The sequence below is a fragment of the Lampetra fluviatilis genome, chromosome 40 (genome assembly GCF_964198595.1).
Source record: "Lampetra fluviatilis chromosome 40, kcLamFluv1.1, whole genome shotgun sequence".
Classification (NCBI taxonomy): Eukaryota; Metazoa; Chordata; class Hyperoartia; order Petromyzontiformes; family Petromyzontidae; genus Lampetra; species Lampetra fluviatilis.
In genome coordinates, this window is record NC_136314.1 from 198,843 (window position 1) to 217,500 (window position 18,658).

The following is an 18,658-nucleotide window of genomic DNA, read 5'->3' on the forward strand; positions in this document are numbered from 1 at the left end:
CGTTAGCAGACTTAGTTGAAATTGATTGCGCGGTGTGCGTCTGTCTGTGATGCAGAACCACGGCAAAGCAGAGAATGACGGGGGGGGGGAGGAGGAATTTCTATTCAGTTTCTTTCCTAGCGAAGGAAGTTTCGTCATCCCTAATTAACTGGTCGCAAAACTCTTGGGATAATCAACTAGACACTAACATTGCACGCAATTTGGCGCTGCTAACCCATTGGGGAAACCTAAGCAGAAATCATATTGGGGGTGTGTGGGTCCTTTTCAATGTATAACATCCTATAGACAACAGATAGAGATGTAAGTTCAGATTTTTTTTAAAATGCTTGGCATGTAATGTGATGAGCGAAAACGAGATCAGACCTGATCAGAGATGAGAGAGATCAATTGTATGTAGGTAAGTTGAACTTTTTTCGCACCGTATGTCGCCAACCGTGCTAATCGGAGGTGCAGGCGAGCAGGGGAAGGGGGGGTGACAACGAACTAAACACAAAAAACATGTCTAAAGAAATGTTAATCACCTTGGTCACGTGTGCGTATAAGGATTTCAAATGGATTTGGTTCAACCAATGCCGTAGCCATGGAGTCAACATTGGGGGGGACCAAATCTTCCAGGGGGTCTGGGAGCCCCTCCCCCCCCCAGAAAAAAAAATCGAAATTTGAAAACGAATTTCCTGCCTAAAATATTAAAACATTCACTAACACACAGGATGGACTTTTTTTTTTTACAATGATGTCTAATAGTGTATTGTATTACATTGCTCAGTTTTTTTCTTTTTTACCTTTTCTTGTTTAAATGTATGTAGTGGCAGAGATTAGGGATTAATAAAGTACAACCATAACCACAATCTTATGAACATAAATCCATTTTATAGCAATATATTAGGGGGGGGGGGATTTTGAGCATATTTTAATATTTGGGGGGAGGGATGTGTTCCCTCCAATATATATTTTAATTACGGCCTTGGGTTCAACCTCCAGTTTTGGTCACGAATCCAGGGTCCTTTGAGTTGTCCGAAGGCCCTAAAGCTTCTTGCTTCGCATGCCTCTGGCAGGCAGTCGATTTCACGTTTCACCCATAAAGCTTGGCGGGTAGGGGGGGGTAAAGTCGCTCGCTCTCCTCGGGATGTCGTGGTTTGTGCTTCGTTCTTGCGTGGACATTGGATACTCGACATGTTTAACAATCCAACAACTCCTTCCACGTGTTCAAACAAAGGAGTAGGAGAAGAAGAATAAATAATCACACATTAATCATGATTAAAACAAGGTAGAATTCTACAGAAGCATTGTTGTCTGTGAAACCTCATACAGACAGCTCTGAATTATACGCGTGGTTATTTTTCCATATCCAGTTTTGTAAAAACGGGGGCCTTCTTTCTACTATCCGCGATTGTAACTTTTTAACTCGCCAGTAAACGCACGGATAAACAAGATCCGCAACTGCGGGTCTCCATTCCAACCCACCCACCCATCCTTGCCCCCACAGCTCGCCACGGATAGGAAGCGCCGTTGTCATTGTAATGGACTACATTTACAACAACACTAACTTCTCGCACAAAGTCGGCGCCTGCGTAGTTGTGAGTCCAGCATCCTTAGGGAGGCAATGCTGCCGTGCGTGGTGGTGGTGGATTGTAGACGCTGCCGTGGTGTAAGACGCTAATAAGGGAGAGGGGAGAGAGGGGGGTTGAATTTTTGTGTTCACCCCTGGAAGCCGGCTCATATATTTATTTATATAAGTGGGTTGGGGTTTTTTTTGTCTTCTCCCTCTTCGACTCTCTGTGTGTGTGTGCGTGTCCAGCAGCGAGCCGGGCCGGACACGCGTGGAGCGCGATTTCGGAGCGATTGGAGCGCGGTTTTGGACTTTGGAAGAGGGGCTAAAAAGAAGGAGGAGGAGACGAAAGAGGGAGAACAACAACAACTGCGCTATTGTGGAACATTAATAAACCAGCCTCTTGCCATCGTCTCGCAGCAGCAGCTGCTGCTGCCCAGTCACTGAACTTTGAAAGCGGACCAACTTGGCCAACCGAAGTGGACAGCGGACCAACTTGGCTTTTACAGAACTTCGAAGCGGAACAACAGGCCGCCTTGAACCGCGTTCATTGTCAGAGCGAGCGAACGCACAGCACGCGCGCTGGAATATTCCGAAGGAGCTGCTCGCCGCTGATCCGTGATTTACTGGCGTTGTGTTGCACGAGTGATGCCATTTTCTGACGAGGCGTGCTCCAAGGGTGACTTTCGTCTCCTGGTGCGACGACGAGGAGGAGGAGGAGACCGCCGCGCGTCGTGCCTGTGATATAAAGTTGGGAAGTGCCGTGCTTTCATTTGTATCTTGAGGGGACATAAGCTACCCCTTTTGAAGGTAAGACACATGAAACACGTTTTTGTTACGTGAGATTCTATACACGTGTGCATGTGCAATGCTACGTGTGTGTGTATATATATAATACTAGATAGCGTGCGTGTGTTAGATAGGGAGCGGTGGGGCAGCGATTATCCCGCTGCCGCTACGAATCCCCGAACAACACGAGTTCGATTCCCGGCCACGGCTAACATCAGTGGCGAGTGATGTTATCTGCTGAACACGTTCGACTCAGCCTCAGGTCGGTCTATTAACCCCTTGAATGAGTAGTGCCTGGCGCCTCTGTGTGAACATCATCGCTGGGGACACAAAGACGGCCGCGCGTGCCGCTGGCCACGCCTTCCCCCAATCCTCATAATAGGCGCTCGCTAACATCGCTTGCGCCGACAGCCGTGTGATGTTTGTAGCCCATATAGGCGGGCCATTCGATGGTACGCCTGCCTGTGATTTATTGAACGGGCATGTTCAACGTCCCGAACGCGAACGCAGGAAGGCGACGGTTGCGTGCGCGACCCGGAGAGTGGTTTGTGTTTCTGGAGTGCTGTTTGTTTGTAACTGCTTAATCCCACTTAAAAGGGATAATCCTAGTGGGCGACAAATTTGTTTAGGGATGGAGGAATTAAACTTTAGCCAAAAAACCCCTTTTGGACGGTCACAACATCTTCAAGGGGGTCTGTCTGGCTCTGCACTCGTTGCGCCGTTGTGAGCGAGCGTTGCACGTGTTTGCATTGCAGGACGTGTGCTTTGGTCATTTCAACGGGACACAGCAAATGCACTGATTGTAGGCGACGTTTCGGGCAACGACCCTTCGTAATGGCGCTGTTGTTGACGATTTTGACGCGGTTTTTTTTGTATGTTGTTAAACGCCCTTTGTTTAACAAGCAATGCGTGCTGATTAAAGGCGACGTTTTCAGAAGTCCATAGTTTCGGGAGCGGTGGCGCAATGATTAGCGCGCAGTGCTCTGTAACTCGGAGGGCCTTAGTTCGAGTCCAGGACGCATGTAACAAGAGTGGCGAGTGATATCTGAACGAGCCATGCCCCCCCCCCCTCTTTACCAACCGGTACTAACTGTTGTTTTGAAGTATGGTCAAACAACCCCTATTATGATCAACACGGCGTGGCGAGGCCTTCATCCAGCAGTGGATTAACGAAGGGCCTCTTACATTGTATTAATGGGTGCAATTTGTGGGCAGCAGTAGCGTAGTGGTCAGCGCGCTGCGCTATGAACCCGGCGACCCGAGTTTGATTCCTGCTCACGGTCAACGCCGGTGACGATTATTCGATCCGGTCCTGGGCCTCCCCTAGGTCGACTCAGCCTCAAATGAGTACCTTTTGTGTAAACATCGCCAATAGGAAGACAAAGGCGGTCAGGCGTGGTGCTGGCCACTGACCTCCTCGTGTACCGTTCTGTCCTTCATAGGTGCTCGCTAACAGCACTTTCCCCAACAGTCTGTTAAGGCTACACGGGGGATCTTTGCATGTAGCTGAATGTGTGCGGTGTGAGCAATGTTAATGTACCCAGGGTATAGATGCTATTTTACATTCAATGAAATGCAAGTTGAATGTAATTCTGTGCAGTTACATGCGAGTGCTCTACATTCATACGACGGCATTCTTTTAACATAATTATAAGTGAATAATACGCACATATTTAAATTTATATAGCGCTTTTAATCAATGATGCCAAAGTGCTGTAGAGGACACAGCAGCAGCAGACATTAAAGCTTCCGTCTTCAGGTGGAAGACGGAAGCCTGTGTTGCCTCCGAAACGTCGTGATTTAATTTATTGTTATTTTATTTTTTTACCTACGTGACTTTACCGAAAAAAACAGAGTATGGACCCTTGCAGTCACGAAAAACTTCAAACTTTAAAAATAATTTACTAAATCATATTCTCTTTTTAGTACTGTATGCAGACAATGAACAATACATTAAATTGCATCCAACATATCCCACGCGGTAATATGGGATGATTGGGAATGTATACACAGCATACATAACGTGGATATATCGTTGAATTGAGTACATAATATACTGTGATGAAGGGTACATCGTTCGTATGTGAGCGTCCTCCAATGACAAATGAGTGCACATTCGTAATGGGATACTTCACACTTATTTAGATGCATTTTATGCATCTGTTATACATATTAATTATTCATCATATAATATGGCAACATAGGCCTACATCTCTCGGTCAATCTACTGCTGGATGAATGCCCTCTCTGCACCGTGTAGCTTGTGGGTGGATTCCTGACCATACTTCACCACGCTGGTCAGTGCGGGTCAGTGGTTAAGGATCGCGCACAGAACCGGGTTGGATGATCACGCCCCACCGAGGCTAGCCTCAGCCAGAAACCGAACCCGGGTCGGCGTACGCGTGCCTCCAATGTAGGATGAGTTCAGTCGCCTCGTGATGCCGTGGCGATGTTCGCTCATACATCTCGCTTTGCTGACTTGGCACCCGGCTGAAGTTAAAGTGTCAGTGAAAGTCACCCTTCTTTACTCAGCAATTGACGTATTAATTAACGGCGAACCACAGATGGGGGATGCCGGCTCAATAAATTCATCCCTAGCGCGCGCGTGACCTTGTGACCTTGATTGAGGAATTCGCCGGCCTGTGCCCCGGTTTAATCAATGACAAATTGATCTGCCTCAATTTTTTTTTATATCAAATACCCCGAAGGCAAAGCCGGTTGATTGCCGCGACCTTTATCGATGCAAGGTATTTATTAACACTCCGCTAATTGTATTGTGTTGTGTACAGCTGTCGCAGGTCACAGCGTGGCTATAGGGCGTGATGGGCTGCGAAGTCACCAGGCGAATGTAGTGGTTTAATATGGATTAGTCCTCCAACATCATCATCTTTAGCCATGACAAACCGACTGCTAGATAAAGGTGTCTCAGCCAAATATTATTATTATTTATTTGATATACAATATATACTCGTAACTGTCGACCCCTTACCAGCGCCTACCTCATTACACACCAATGCAGACTTTATTGGTCAACCCGTGCCCTTATAAATCCCAACGTTCATCCTACAAAGTCCCATCACGAGGGAGAAATGAAAGAAAGTCGAAAAAATGTTGCCCGTATTGAAAGGGCCGTACGCCATATGGGCCTGGAAACTCAATTTCCCTGTACAAGAATACGGGTAAACTATATGGGTTGACAGGTATGCATACTGTACATGTTACATGTTATTCACATATATGATGTTTGCACCAATTCATGCTATTCAATGATATGCTGGTCTCTTACACGGTACGATATGTATGGTTATGCAAGTGTTTGGTAGGTTTCATTTTTATAAACTGAATACATTTAGTACGATTCATAATAACAAAAAACTCCCAACACGTCCGTCAATAATAACACTATGATCTTAAAAGAAACAAAAAATGCACATAATAGGTGACGTTTCAGGCAACAGCCCTTCTTCATAGCCGATAGAGAGAAGACAGAGAGATGTTACATGCAATGAACACTTACAACCATGGGACATTTTAAGAACAACATTGTAACAAGAATATTTCTCGATTAACATATTTTTAAAATCAATCTTGAATGATTATGGTGCATGCACATATTTTAATGCAATTATGTCAGCATATTATCATTATAATATTATTGCACTCTTATCGTTACTCTGAAGAACAGGACATTACTCACGTTTTTATTCTAATTTACTTCTAATTTAGGAGAGAGTCCTGCGTGTCGAGCAAGTGGCGAGGTGTGTGCTGGATGTGTGCGAGTGTATATTCTTGGCCTTCCAAAAACATTCTCTAGATTGTAAGGCTCACGTTTCCCCCCGTATTTTCGGGTTCGATTCCCGCTCACGGCCAACACTAGTGGCGATTATCTGAACCAGTTCTGGGCATCCCCTAGGTCGACTCAGCCTCAAATGAGTACCTGGTGCGATGTGTAAACATCGCCGCTAGGGAGACAAAGGCGGCCGGGCGTGCTGTTGGCCACCCACCACCTCGTGTGCCGTGCCGGCCTTTATAGGTGCTCGCTAACAGCACTTGGCCCTACAGTCTGTTAAGGCTATACAGGGGATCTTTGTCTTTGTGTGAGAGAGACCAGCTTTGTAGAACTTTATTGACACCGGGAATTTACTTACCAGGAGGGTCTTATATTCTGGAGACTACGGTAACACCGTTTAAAAATACCGCTATCAATCCACTGCTCGAAAACGGAGGTGCCTCCTCTCATGCCGCGTTGGTCATAAGGACGTGTTTGACCATACTTCACCACTTCTGGTCGGTGCAGGAGCCTACTATCGGCCGTCACTCGTCAACGATGTCAGGCCGCGGCCCTGCTAATCGAAATTTTATTTTTAGGTCGTTGGTTCCAGCCAACTGCGCTCGCAAAAGTGGTGTCAGACGTCGCAAATTCTTCCCCGACACAATGCCCCCACCAACACCAATTTGCTGGCACGAGGTGGCGTGAGAAAACATTGCACACCGCCGCCTGCTGGTTCGCGTTCGGTCACTGAGCGTTGGCACGCTTCTGTTTACGTTACAACCCTCCATTGGTTGGCTGTGTCGGGTGGTGGCGGGTTTAACGACACATTTATATATTTACGCGATCTAACCCCCCTCCTCCCCCCCCCCCCCAAAAAACCTCTATTATGGATGAGCGTTCATTGTCTGAGCGGGCCGGCGCCCCGATTTCGATTCCCGTTCACGGCCAAGACCGGTGACGATTGTCTGCGCCGGTCATGGGCGTCCCCTAGGTCGACTCAGCCTCAAATGAGTACCTGGTGCGGTGTGTAGTAAACATCATCACTGGGGAGACAAAGGCGGCCAGGCGTGGTGTTGGCCACCCACCCCCTCGTGTGCTGTGCCGGCCTTCATAGGTGCTCGCAAATAACACTTTCCCCCACAGTCTGTTCAGACTATACGGGGGATATTTGTATTTGTGTACAAATGTCTGATTCATTACGCCAGTGGTTCTGAACCTTTACTTGCAGCCTTGTACCCCTTTGCAACCTCGATTGTTAAATATATATAATGTTACATTATTTGGGTTTTTCGGTAAAGTCACGTAGATAGGTTCCTGGAGACGACCGCTTGTGTTGCGATCGAAACGCCGTAGTTTTTAGTAGTTTTTTGTTATTTACTTTGAACCTATCTACGTGACTTTACCGAAAGACCCAAAGAATATGAATTCCTGCAGTCACGAAAGTTTTAAGTCAACATATATAATGTTAATAAACACATAACTGAACGTGCTTAATTTGTGTTTTTGATTATTTACCTCCTAAAAACATCTGGCCGTGTCTCGCACCCCCTATGGGTGTTGCGTGCACCCCCAGGTTAAGAAGAAGAAGAACCACTGCACTAAGCACAACACGTTTGCATTGGGCAGACAAGCACTCCACGTTCAATGCACACACACACCGCGCGCCCCCCGTCTCTCCGGAGCCCGACAGCTGTGTCAGGGTTTGAGCCCAGATAGTGCTTGGGATGGGCCTCCACCACTTACATAATGGGTCGCCATAGGCCAGCAGAGGAGAGTGAAGCAACATCAATTGTTGTATTGTACTCTGTCTCCCGTGTCTATGGTCCTCCACCACCTACGTCGACCCACGCCGATACGCGTCGTGAACTTTGGTCAAATAACCACCACGGGCAGCGAGGGCGGTAAGTAGGCCGCAATGCAGCAGTGGAGTGGTCAAGGGCTGTGCACGCACGTCTCGCACGAGTAGCAGAACGACAACGATCGCAGCAGGTAAAGTTTGCCTTTGTCAATGAGGAGAGTTGAATTTCGATTTAAAGCTTCTTTCGTGACTGCAGGGATTCATCTTCTTGGTTCTTTCGGTGAAGTCACGTAGAAGGGAAATAATAAAATAATAAAAATAAAACAATGAAATAATTCTCACGACGTTTCGGCCACAACGTAAGAAGCCGTTCTCAGGTGAAGACCAGGTCTGTCGGGGAGGCAGCGTCAGACGCTGTTCTTCATTTATTTTGATGCACTATTGGTACATTTGAGAATGGATCGAAAGCACTTCTCCCATTCGTCACAAAATGCCTTTTAATGTTACAAAAAAGTGTTGGATGGGCTGACGTTTCAGGCAATGGTTCGTCTTCAGAGCAGACAGAGGGGCAGAAAGATTGACTCGAGGTTGAAGATCGACTCTGTAGGGCTTTGAGAAAATTATCAGTATAAAAAAGGTAACAATTTGAAACCGTTTGTCCAACATTAAGAGTTTTCCATGAATATAAATTAATGAGCAAACAAATTATTCCAAAGTAAACTGACTCTGCATTCACTCATTTAAAAGAAATGTGAAATTATCACATCTTGACTGAAAACCCATCAGGCAGTGTATTGATGCACGTCGTGAATTGTATTTGTGCTTGTGCACCACTGCCGATGCAATCCTGCCAATGTTGATGCATTCAAGAATGTGCAGGGGGGAGTGGTTGTTACATGGCTATGGAATAAGGCGCATCGAGCCAGGACCTCTGATGTCCTGGGTTCGAACCCGGTGCCGTTTGCCCGTGAATAAACCATGTTCTCAAGTCGATTTAGTTGCTTATCTCAGCCTAGTTAAACTAAACTGTTGTTTTTTTTATTTTACCAGGTAAGGTTCACTTAGCTATATAGTTATTTTTTCAGAAGCGACCTGGCACAACGAAGTGGCTTATCACGTGGACATTTATAGCACCCAAAGCACTCTAAACACGTGACGTCGATTCTAGACGTGGAGGGAACAACCAGAGGACTCAGAGAAAAATCCACGCGGCCACTAAGAGAGACACGCAAACACACAGCAGCAGCAGCAGCGGGCGTCAGGGTCGGGATCTAACCTGCGACCTCCTGTACACCAGGCGAGGTAGTTAACATCTCCTAGCCACCATGATGATGATGAGAGTGAGACACGCAAACTCCAACTATACAGCAGCAGCAGGCGTCAGGGTCGGGATCTAACCTGCGACCTCCTGTACACCAGGCGAGGTAGTTAACATCTCCAAGCCGCCGTGATGATGATGAGAGAGGGACACGCAAACTCCAAATATACAGCAGCAGCAGGCGTCAGGGTCGGGATCTAACCTGCGACCTCCTGTACACCAGGCGAGGTAGTTAACATCTCCTAGCCACCATGATGATGATGAGAGAGGGACACGCAAACTCCAAATATACAGCAGCAGCAGGCATCAGGGTCGGGATCTTACCCACGACCTCCTGCATACCAGGCGAGGTAGTTAACATCTCCAAGCCGCCGTGATGATGATGAGAGAGGGACACACAAACTCCAATATACAGCACCAGGCATCAGGGTCGGGATCTAACCCACGACCTCCTGTATACCAGGCGAGGAAGTTAACATTTCGCCACCGTGGTGCCCCTAGTTATCAGTGACTGCACAATAACATCCTATTAAACTTGATTTTACACTTAATTTAAATAACGTCCTTTTCTAAGCATTACATATATATGTTCGAACGCCATGCAATGAACCTGTGGGGACAAAAACAAGGTCTGCTGAAGGCATGTCAGAAGTAGTTCTGTGATGTCTGGTTCCATGGGCTATGCTCTAACACACAGAGTGATGCACTGCTCTGAGAAAGCACAGCGCATGACAGTACGCTGCTCGCAAAATAGCAAAAACATTGCGAGGGAAAAACATGTAATTAAAATTGTCTTCAGTTTAAAAGTAAAACCGGGATATGATTTATGGGGCAATAAATATATTTTGGTATCACATATTTGCCACTGTTTTGTACTATTCTGTACAGAGTTTTATAGTGTGCTGTCCCTGTATGTGTGTGTGTGTATTTAGATCAACCGCATTTTGTTTTGTATTCAAAACAATGCAATTTAAATATTCGTTTTGGAAAAAAACAGTCAAATGAATAAATACATCTGCAGTGAAATAATAATAACAACAGTAATACACAAGCGTATACAGATATTCACATCACACCAAAAACTCGAGACTCAATTTTGCTCCAATGTAATATTTTTTATTTTTAGACAGAGCTAAGGGGGGAAAAAAATCAGGCAATAATTCTACTCTGAAACTCTAGACTTAACAGTTGCAGCAGCATAAGTCAAAATAAACTTTAGCTTTTAAAACGTACATTTAAATTGTAACAGCATGTTCCTGGAACCCGGGTGGCTGTAGTGTGGAGCTATTAAACGTTTGACGATCACTTTAAATGCATTCCTTACATCTTTCTCTTGCCGCTTTGAAAGATGCACGAGTCACTGGGATAAGTTCTGAAGGAAATCAATTTACAGTACTTACATCACCATGCACTTTACGAAACTAAACTGATCTGAATACTTTCTTGTTTTTACGCGAGCAGTATGTCAGTACCACAAAGTACCTTTTAAAGTCAAGGCTGTAAGTCTGCAAGACATCTTGACGACATAAAAAAAACCATCTGGCGCACATTTTAGTTCATTAATTGCGTCTGCTATAACAACTAAATATGTACACATCACTATACAGTGGCGTTGTAATGGTTTGCATTAATGTGCTCTCAGCTGATTTTGTACTCCAGGGGTCTCTGTTTTATTCTTCTGTGGTGTTCTTATACTTTTTTATAAGATGTTCATTTTGTTTAGTAATTGGCATGCATGCCGCAATATATATAAGCTGAATTAGACGTTATTATATACTGTGTGTGTATGTTTGTCAATCCACTGCTGATCTGGGGCCTTCCCACACCGTGCGAGTTATTTTAACCATACTTCACCACACTGGCCATTGTTGGTTGGTGAAGGTGGGGGGTGCAATAGACGAAGCAGAATTTCTGTATGGTGCAACAATAGATTTTCCGCACTGCCTTGAAGTACCGTAAAATATAATTTAAAGTAAGCCTCTAAATCTTTGGACACCATGACATAAAATATTTAAATACAATATTTTAAGTAGCTCACACATTCTTTTGACACATTTACACATTGCTACACAATAACGTTGTAACAATACGTGTGATAATTAACATGGATTGTTTTTAATCTCATCATGCATGCAACAGATGGCTTGCGTTGGAATCAAATGCTTTGCGATTCACATATGTTGTGTGCAATAGCTTAGCGTGACTCCCTGAAGCCACTGGAATCATGACTATTAATTTAATCACTGGCGGAGACAAGTTAATAAATGACTGAACTATCCACAATATTCCGCAGATGGTAGGAGCGGTCCGCAAATCAAGACCCACCCCAAACTTTGTGTCCAATTTCAAGAAAATTATTAACAAAATCCGGTCACGCGCGCACGGGCACACAGCTACCGGATCATCATCATGACGCATCCACCAAAACTTTAGCTTTAAAGCACCAGGGGGGGAGGGGAGGTGAAACTTACAATCTGGAGAACACAACGGTCGTGTAAGGATTGCTGTTGGGTTTCCGCGCAATCTCCGATTAGCATGGGTGGCTACGTACGGCGCGAAAGAAGTTCAACATACGTACGTGCGTTCACGAGTTTGGTCTGAATTTGCCTTTTTTGTTTCATATATAATTGACCGCATGTCCCGGTTTTCATTGCCCCCCTTCCATCAACCGATTGGCATTTTGTTGTGGACACTGCACTCCTGCAGGATGTTTGCTGTTGCCACAAGCGCTGATGGATTTGCCGCTTGATAAATGTGGCTTTTGCCGAAGGTTGTTACGTTGCCTTTGTTTCCGCGACTGCACGAGCTCAGCCTTTGCTGTCTGCCTGCTTGGTCTTGTTGGTGATTCGACACACAGCGCTCGTAAATTGTCCGTCGGCTATTTTACGCCGAGCGAAGGGAGCAACAAGATATTTGAAATCTCTTGATTTTTTTTATTTCGTAAGTGCTCTTCCTTTGCGCGTGTATATACGGGGTGAAGTGGTGGGTGCGGTGGTTGGCACAACTGTGCTACCAACCCGGTGACCTGAGTTGATCACTTCGGTGGCAAGGGGTATCTGAACCGGTCCTGGGAGCCACCGTGAAGTCTGGTAAAGCTGGTCCAATGATATACAACGCTGTGGAACGACCTTCATCCAGCGGTGGATTGACCGAGGCCTGAACAATGTTTTTTTTTTATTATTGTTATTATTGAAAAAAAAATGCAAGAATTACAACTCTTGTCAATCCCCTGCTGAATTAAGGCCTCCCGTCGTGCCTTGCCAGCTATAAAACGTGTTTGACCATACTTCACCACATTGGTGAGTGTGGGTTGGTGAAATTCCACTCCCCGCCTCGTGAACGACGTTGGTTATTCTGCATTTGATATCTAAAGACTCCGCTTAAGAACAGTGATTTGAAAAAAAAAAATGTGTGCTTCCCTGCGCTATCTGCGCGTCTATCCCCTCTCCTTGTTCGGTGTAACGAATGTTCACAAACGACGCCGAATTATCAGGGCACCAGTGGTGCAGAAAGAAGGCGGCTTGGAACGAGAGCATTCGCAGTGCCACCTTGTGGCTCGGAGAGTGAAATTAAATATTTCGGCATTGGGTCGCCCCATCCCCTCTCTCTCTCATTCACCGGCGACAATAACTGAGCTTGCAGGCCCCCACAATGACGTTTAAAAAAATATATAAAATGGTACTAAAATCCGCGTTAGCCAGGCGTGGTGGCGCATGTCGCATGACGGGGGTTGATGGTTGGATCACACGGATAGGTGAACGAATGTGAAACTCTCAAGCCTTATGAGCTGCCCCGTGGTCAAAAGATAAATCCATCTGTGCAGTGCTCTGGGTGTTATCCACCTCGTATGTGCTGGATTTCTCCGGGTTCTCCAGGTTGCTACCACATACCAAATGATGATCATGGGCTTGGGAAAATTTGTATAATACAGGACCCTGTATTAGTGTAGATTTCCTGGGTAAATGAAGGACACTAAATTACGTAACTTAAATTTATTGGAATAACTTCACCCTTATATATGAGTATATTTTTTCATTTTTCAAAAACGTCAATCGAATAAAATGTGTAATCCTCAAAGCTCGAATTGTCCAAAATGAAGTTTAAAACAAATTAATGTAGCCTCATATATTTGAGTTTTACGGTGTGGTCATTGGTGACCAGGCTGAGACCATCAACTCGCGAAACCTGAGAACTGGGTTCAATCACAAGCGGTGGCTGCAACCCGGATTCAAACTCAGGCTCCCAGCCAGCGGTAACGGCTCGCCCGCTCTGACACGGCATTAGCTCCCCGAGTCGCCCGTCCATCTCTCTATGCCAGAACTTCATCAAGAGTCGATGGCTTTGACAACTTTTTTCTCGAACCGAAAATTGTTCCAAGCGCACGTTCCAGTGAAAGTCCAGCCAATTAATTGGACCAGCCTGAAAGGACGTACATCTGCCGAGGAGATGGAGCAATGAGGTCAGTTCGTACGCACGTGATCCGTGGGTTATTTGGCCACTATACATTTCCACGTGATAAGCCACTTTGTTGAGCTATCATTTGTTGGCCAGGTAGCTTATGAAAAATAAATCATAGTTCAGTGGGCCGTACCTGGTAAAATAAAAAAAATAGCTTGTGGTTTTGTTTATAGTTAGTCAATTTGGATATCGTGTGTGGAGACATAGGGGTCAAAGTGTGGTATTTCATGTGGCTACTCTCAACGAGGCCGGAGTGAAAAGTAGGCCAAAACCCCATTGAGAGGGGGTGTCTAAAGTTCCCTGGGGTGGAGGCCCTTCCACCATCAGTGGCGTAAGCAAGATATTGCAGAGCTTGCACCTTTGCCCATCACCTTTGACACACATGTTTAGCGTGAATTTCAGTTTCTTCGAGGATTTTTTTTAAATGATGGCCATTGTCATTGCCATCATTACAATGACTACAACAGGAAGTCTCAATGGATCGCGTTGCAACAGAGGTCAAATGCAGAGGGTGCATGGTTCAGGGAGCAGCGGTGCCGGAACATTGAATAATGGGAGCGCGGTATGCACGCTGCGGCTCGCAAATTGAGCCGGTAGTTGTAAATCTTGTGGCGTGTTTACGCCCTGCGAAAGTAAGGTTAGCACATACCCCAAAGCATATCCTTTAGAAGTTTGTCACACTCATGGCCAGTCACAGCTATTAGTGGCCAGTCGGTGTGTGTGTGGGTGTTTGCGTGTCTGTTCAGAGGTACAGACAGCAGCATTGTGAGACATTAGACGCGTATTTATCCGTTCCCCCTTTGAAACAGTTTCATGGCTGCAAGTTGGTTTGCAGCCGACTGTTTGGGTTATTCTCCCAAATGCAAACCGGCGGGGTGTTGCGGTATTTAAACTGGCCGCCCCTTGTTTTGTTTCGCCACTATCCCTGCAAGTTTGTTGGCGGCAGAGCCACGCGCAGCTATTTCAGCGAGCGCTGCAAGTGACCGTCCGTGATTCGTTTCAGTTTTATTTTTTAAATTTGGTTTGTGGCCGATGGTGAAAGCTTAGCCGGTGCCTCAACGTGGTGCGACAAGTCGCAGGTCCTGCAGTGTTCGAGGTACGTGGGACGCGGTCTCTGCCTGGCCAACTGCCTTCTTGCGGAAGGAATTGAATTCGATGGTAAATGTGAGCTGAGGAGGATCGCCGTGACGTTGTCTTTGTCAGAGAAATAATTGCTCCGACTTATCCCACTGTGTTCATCGTCGTGTTATTGACGTTCATTTATTGCGAGAAAGATGCAAATGTACCCAATTGTGTGCGTGTGTGTATGGTATGCGGGAATTTGTTTTGGTTGTGTGTTTTTTTGTTATTCAATGTCAAAAGGCAATGCCAATGTCAATGATAATAATAGCAATAATGCGATCGATTATTTAATTTTGTTGGCTGTGTGTTTACGTGGGAATTTTTCCATTTATATTTAGTTGTTTTCACTTCGAAAAATCAATGCATTGCCATTGTTTGATGTTGTTTTGGCTGATGATTTGTTGTCGTTGTCTAAGGATATGTGTAAACACATACCAAACAATGCACAATAATCTGTTGCATTATTAACATTATTATTATTAACATTGGTACACTGTTTCGATTTAAAGCTTTCGTGACTGCAGGGATTCATCTTCTTGGTTATTTCGGTAAAGTCACGTAGAAGGGAAATAATAAAATAATAAAAATAAAACATAATAAAATCATTCTCACGACGTTTCGGCCACAACGCATGCTTGCGTTGTGGCCGAAACGTCGTGAGAATTATTTTATTATTTCCCTTCTACGTGACTTTAGAACCAAGAAAATGGTACACTGTTATTTACGAAGCTCATGCAGTGATGTCCTTCGCTACTGAAGGAAGGAGCTCTGAACTCCGGACGATCTGCCTTCTAACTTAAAATCTTTGCAGACTATGTATTCCGTTGTATCGCCAGGGTTCCGTTCTATTAACAGTCAGAGCAAATTCAATGCGAGCGTAAGCATGGCATTGACCCAAAACGCACCGCAAACCTGCAGCAATAAACACGATCTAAGAGCTTATTGGCTCACGGTGTAATTCAAAATTAACGGAAACAACTGAACGACCGAACGTGCTTGTCAACAAACGTAAACCATTACAGTCGATCATATCGGATAAACAAGGGTCTAATGGCTATGCAGCGTACGTCTGAGAGGACATCCGAGTGCGAGATGGAGCAATGAAATTGGCTCATCGTGGATTGTTACATCGCAGAGCTGTGAGAAATAAAGACGGTTTGGGAGGCCTTCATCCAGAAGTGGATTGCGCATGGCGGCCTAAGTTTAAAGGGCGATTCCAGCTGCTATCCATGTCCATGCACTCAACCCATGAATTCCAGCATTTGCTTGTGGTGGACTTAGCATCTTCGTGGCTCGCATACACGAGGGTAAAACGGCGAGTTTTGTAATCACGTGTCCTCTTTTGGACTGGAGGAAAAGGTGCAGCCCTGCAATTGCTTGCTCACGCCACTGCTCATGGAGGGGCCTCCTCTAAGAAAAGCTCTATGGAACCCCTCGATAGGGTATTTGGCCTACTCTTCCATATTGCCGAAATGTCTTAGAAGAGGGAGGGAGTACTCACACGTTTTTCTGCAGCACGGCGACCCGCTACTTGACTGTGGTGTGTACCGGTGTTATACTGCTGAGTGGACAGAGGCACGGGAGGTGATTTAAAAATAAACTTGCACCCTAGATTCAACCTCTGCATCTGGTGATCAAACCGGAGACCTCTAGACTCTCCGCTGTGCTAACTTGATACTTGATACCACGATGAGCACGGTCGCACCTCCGATTATCACGGTCGGCTTTGTGCGGTGCAAAAGAAGTTCAACATAGATACGTACAACCTTGATTGAACTACGTGATTTTTTTGTTGTAAGATTTCGCTTGTCTTTTCCTAACCGTGTTGCGATTGCGCTATCGGTATCGTGTCAAGTGATGAAGAAATTTCAATCTGGAAACCCTTGCAAGCCAGCAGTGCCCTCGCTGCGTTGTGTTGGGGAACAGCGGCGGAGAGAAAAATACGCCACAGAAATTCGGCGTTAGTTTGATTACAATACAATTATCGAGCCTTAAACAGGCACAAACTTTTTTTTCACGTGTTGATTGGATTGAAAAATATCGCGTGTTATGTTGCAATGAAACTGAACATTTTATATTCTTTGGGTCTTTCGGTAAAGTAACGTAGATAGGTTCAAATTAATAGAAATAAAATGAACAAAAAACTACGACGCTTCTATCTACGTGACTTTACCGAAAGACACAAAGAATATGAATTCCTGCAGTCACGAAAGCTTTAAGTCAAGATTGAACATTTTATATATACACATCTAGAGTAGGCCAAATGAATTCACACCCCCGATTTAACACGACGGTTGATTTTCTTCTCCCTGTGCGGTCATCGGTGACTGTTTCGAAACCGTCGACTCGCTCGACCCGAATGCCACTTTCATCGCAGATCGCTCAATTCCGAACTCGAACCCAAGATCTCTGTGTCTCACCCCCCCCCCCGCCCTAAACCACTCAGCCACCTCCGTAAAAAATGATTTCAACTTTCTGACTCTATTTCAATGAGAAGCCCAGTATAGAGCGCAAAACGCGACGCAGGGAGCGGGAACTGGAAACCCTGCAGACATTCTCGTCGCCCCATCTCTGTGCTCCTGGGTTTAGGAGGAGAAGGGGGGGGGGGATTGGGCTCACTACCCCACGCAAGTGGGGGCCGCGAGCGGTGTGCGCGCTGCACTTTCATGTCGGCACCTGAACGGATAAGAGAGGAAAAACTTCAGGTCAAAGGAAAGACAATAGAGGGAGCGGTGAGAAGGAGGAGCGGAGGAGGCATGCATGCCTTTCAATGCAAGCTGCCTCGTTGCTGTTGCTGTTGTTTAACACTTTGTGATTTTCAGGTCGAAACTGCGGCGGGGTTCTACAATAGTGTGAGGAGGAAGACGAGCGGAGGAGCCTCCCCTGTGCCTTGACTCTTCAGCCAGCCCCGGGGGGTGGGGCCCAAAGAGAGGTCCCAGGGCCCAACGCGGTGGCCGCACAGTGCCATGGCCCTACTCCCTGCGTTGCTCCTCTCTGCTGCCCTCTCGTCTCTCGGTTGGCAGAGACACGTCGACGCCAGCGAGTGGTGGTGAGCGATGGCAGCAAGCGCACCTGATCGCAGACAGGATATATGGGGGGTACTTCATCAGGGGTGCCATGAAAGCGAGATGTTAATTAGCTCACCTGTTATCCAAGAGGTCGTGGATTTGATCCCGACCCTGACACCTGCTGTATATTTGGAGTTTGCAGTGTCTCTTTCGCCGTGGTCGTGTGGATTTTTCTTTCCACATTTATAATCAACATCACACGTTTAGAGTATTTGGCTGCTATACATTTCCACGTAATAAGCCACTTTGTTGAGCTATCATTTGTGGCCAGGTCGCTTCTGAAAAAAGCGCTACGCTGCTCAGTGGGCCTTACCTGGTAAAATAAAAATTGGTTCCTTTTTTATTTAGCTTGCACGAAACACTCAGATAATAAACTTTGGATTCAAGGTGTGTGCAGTAGATGTGTATGGGATGCTTCAGTGGTCTAAAGGTTCATGTGATGACCTCTAGAGGTGGGGGGGTCTATTAAGTTCTCTCTAATGAAAACCCTTCCACCAGCAGTGGCTTTAAGGAAGTGATTGCAGGGCTGCACCTTTATACCTTTATTTTTTAATCGGATGAGCTGAGCACTTGTGTGTGAGAGAGAGAGAGACTGCTTCCAGCTGACTTCCATGTACAAACAGCGTTCAGTCGGGGAAAATACATTTGCAGATGACGGGAGCATCCACATATCGATTGGGTGCCCAGAAAACATAGTGGGTGGATTAAGAGGCTTGCGGAGCGTGAGCCCGTCTGCCGCTGTGGCAGAGGTGTGCGAGCTGAGCCCAGGGGCCGCCCTGATCAA

General features: G+C 45.9%; 1 protein-coding gene across 1 annotated transcript in view; it reads left to right on the top strand.

Moving 5' to 3' along the window:
• Positions 1 to 2,276: 2,276 nt before the first annotated feature.
• LOC144946096 (protein Wnt-5a-like) overlaps positions 2,277 to 18,658 on the top strand; it is a 24,803-nt gene continuing 8,421 nt past the window's right edge. Inside the window, exons 1-2 of the mRNA XM_078874796.1 lie at positions 2,277 to 2,359; positions 17,629 to 17,855. Coding sequence (XP_078730922.1) covers positions 17,773 to 17,855 — 83 coding nt within the window. The 5' untranslated portion in view covers positions 2,277 to 2,359; positions 17,629 to 17,772. The remainder of the gene's footprint in view (positions 2,360 to 17,628; positions 17,856 to 18,658) is intronic.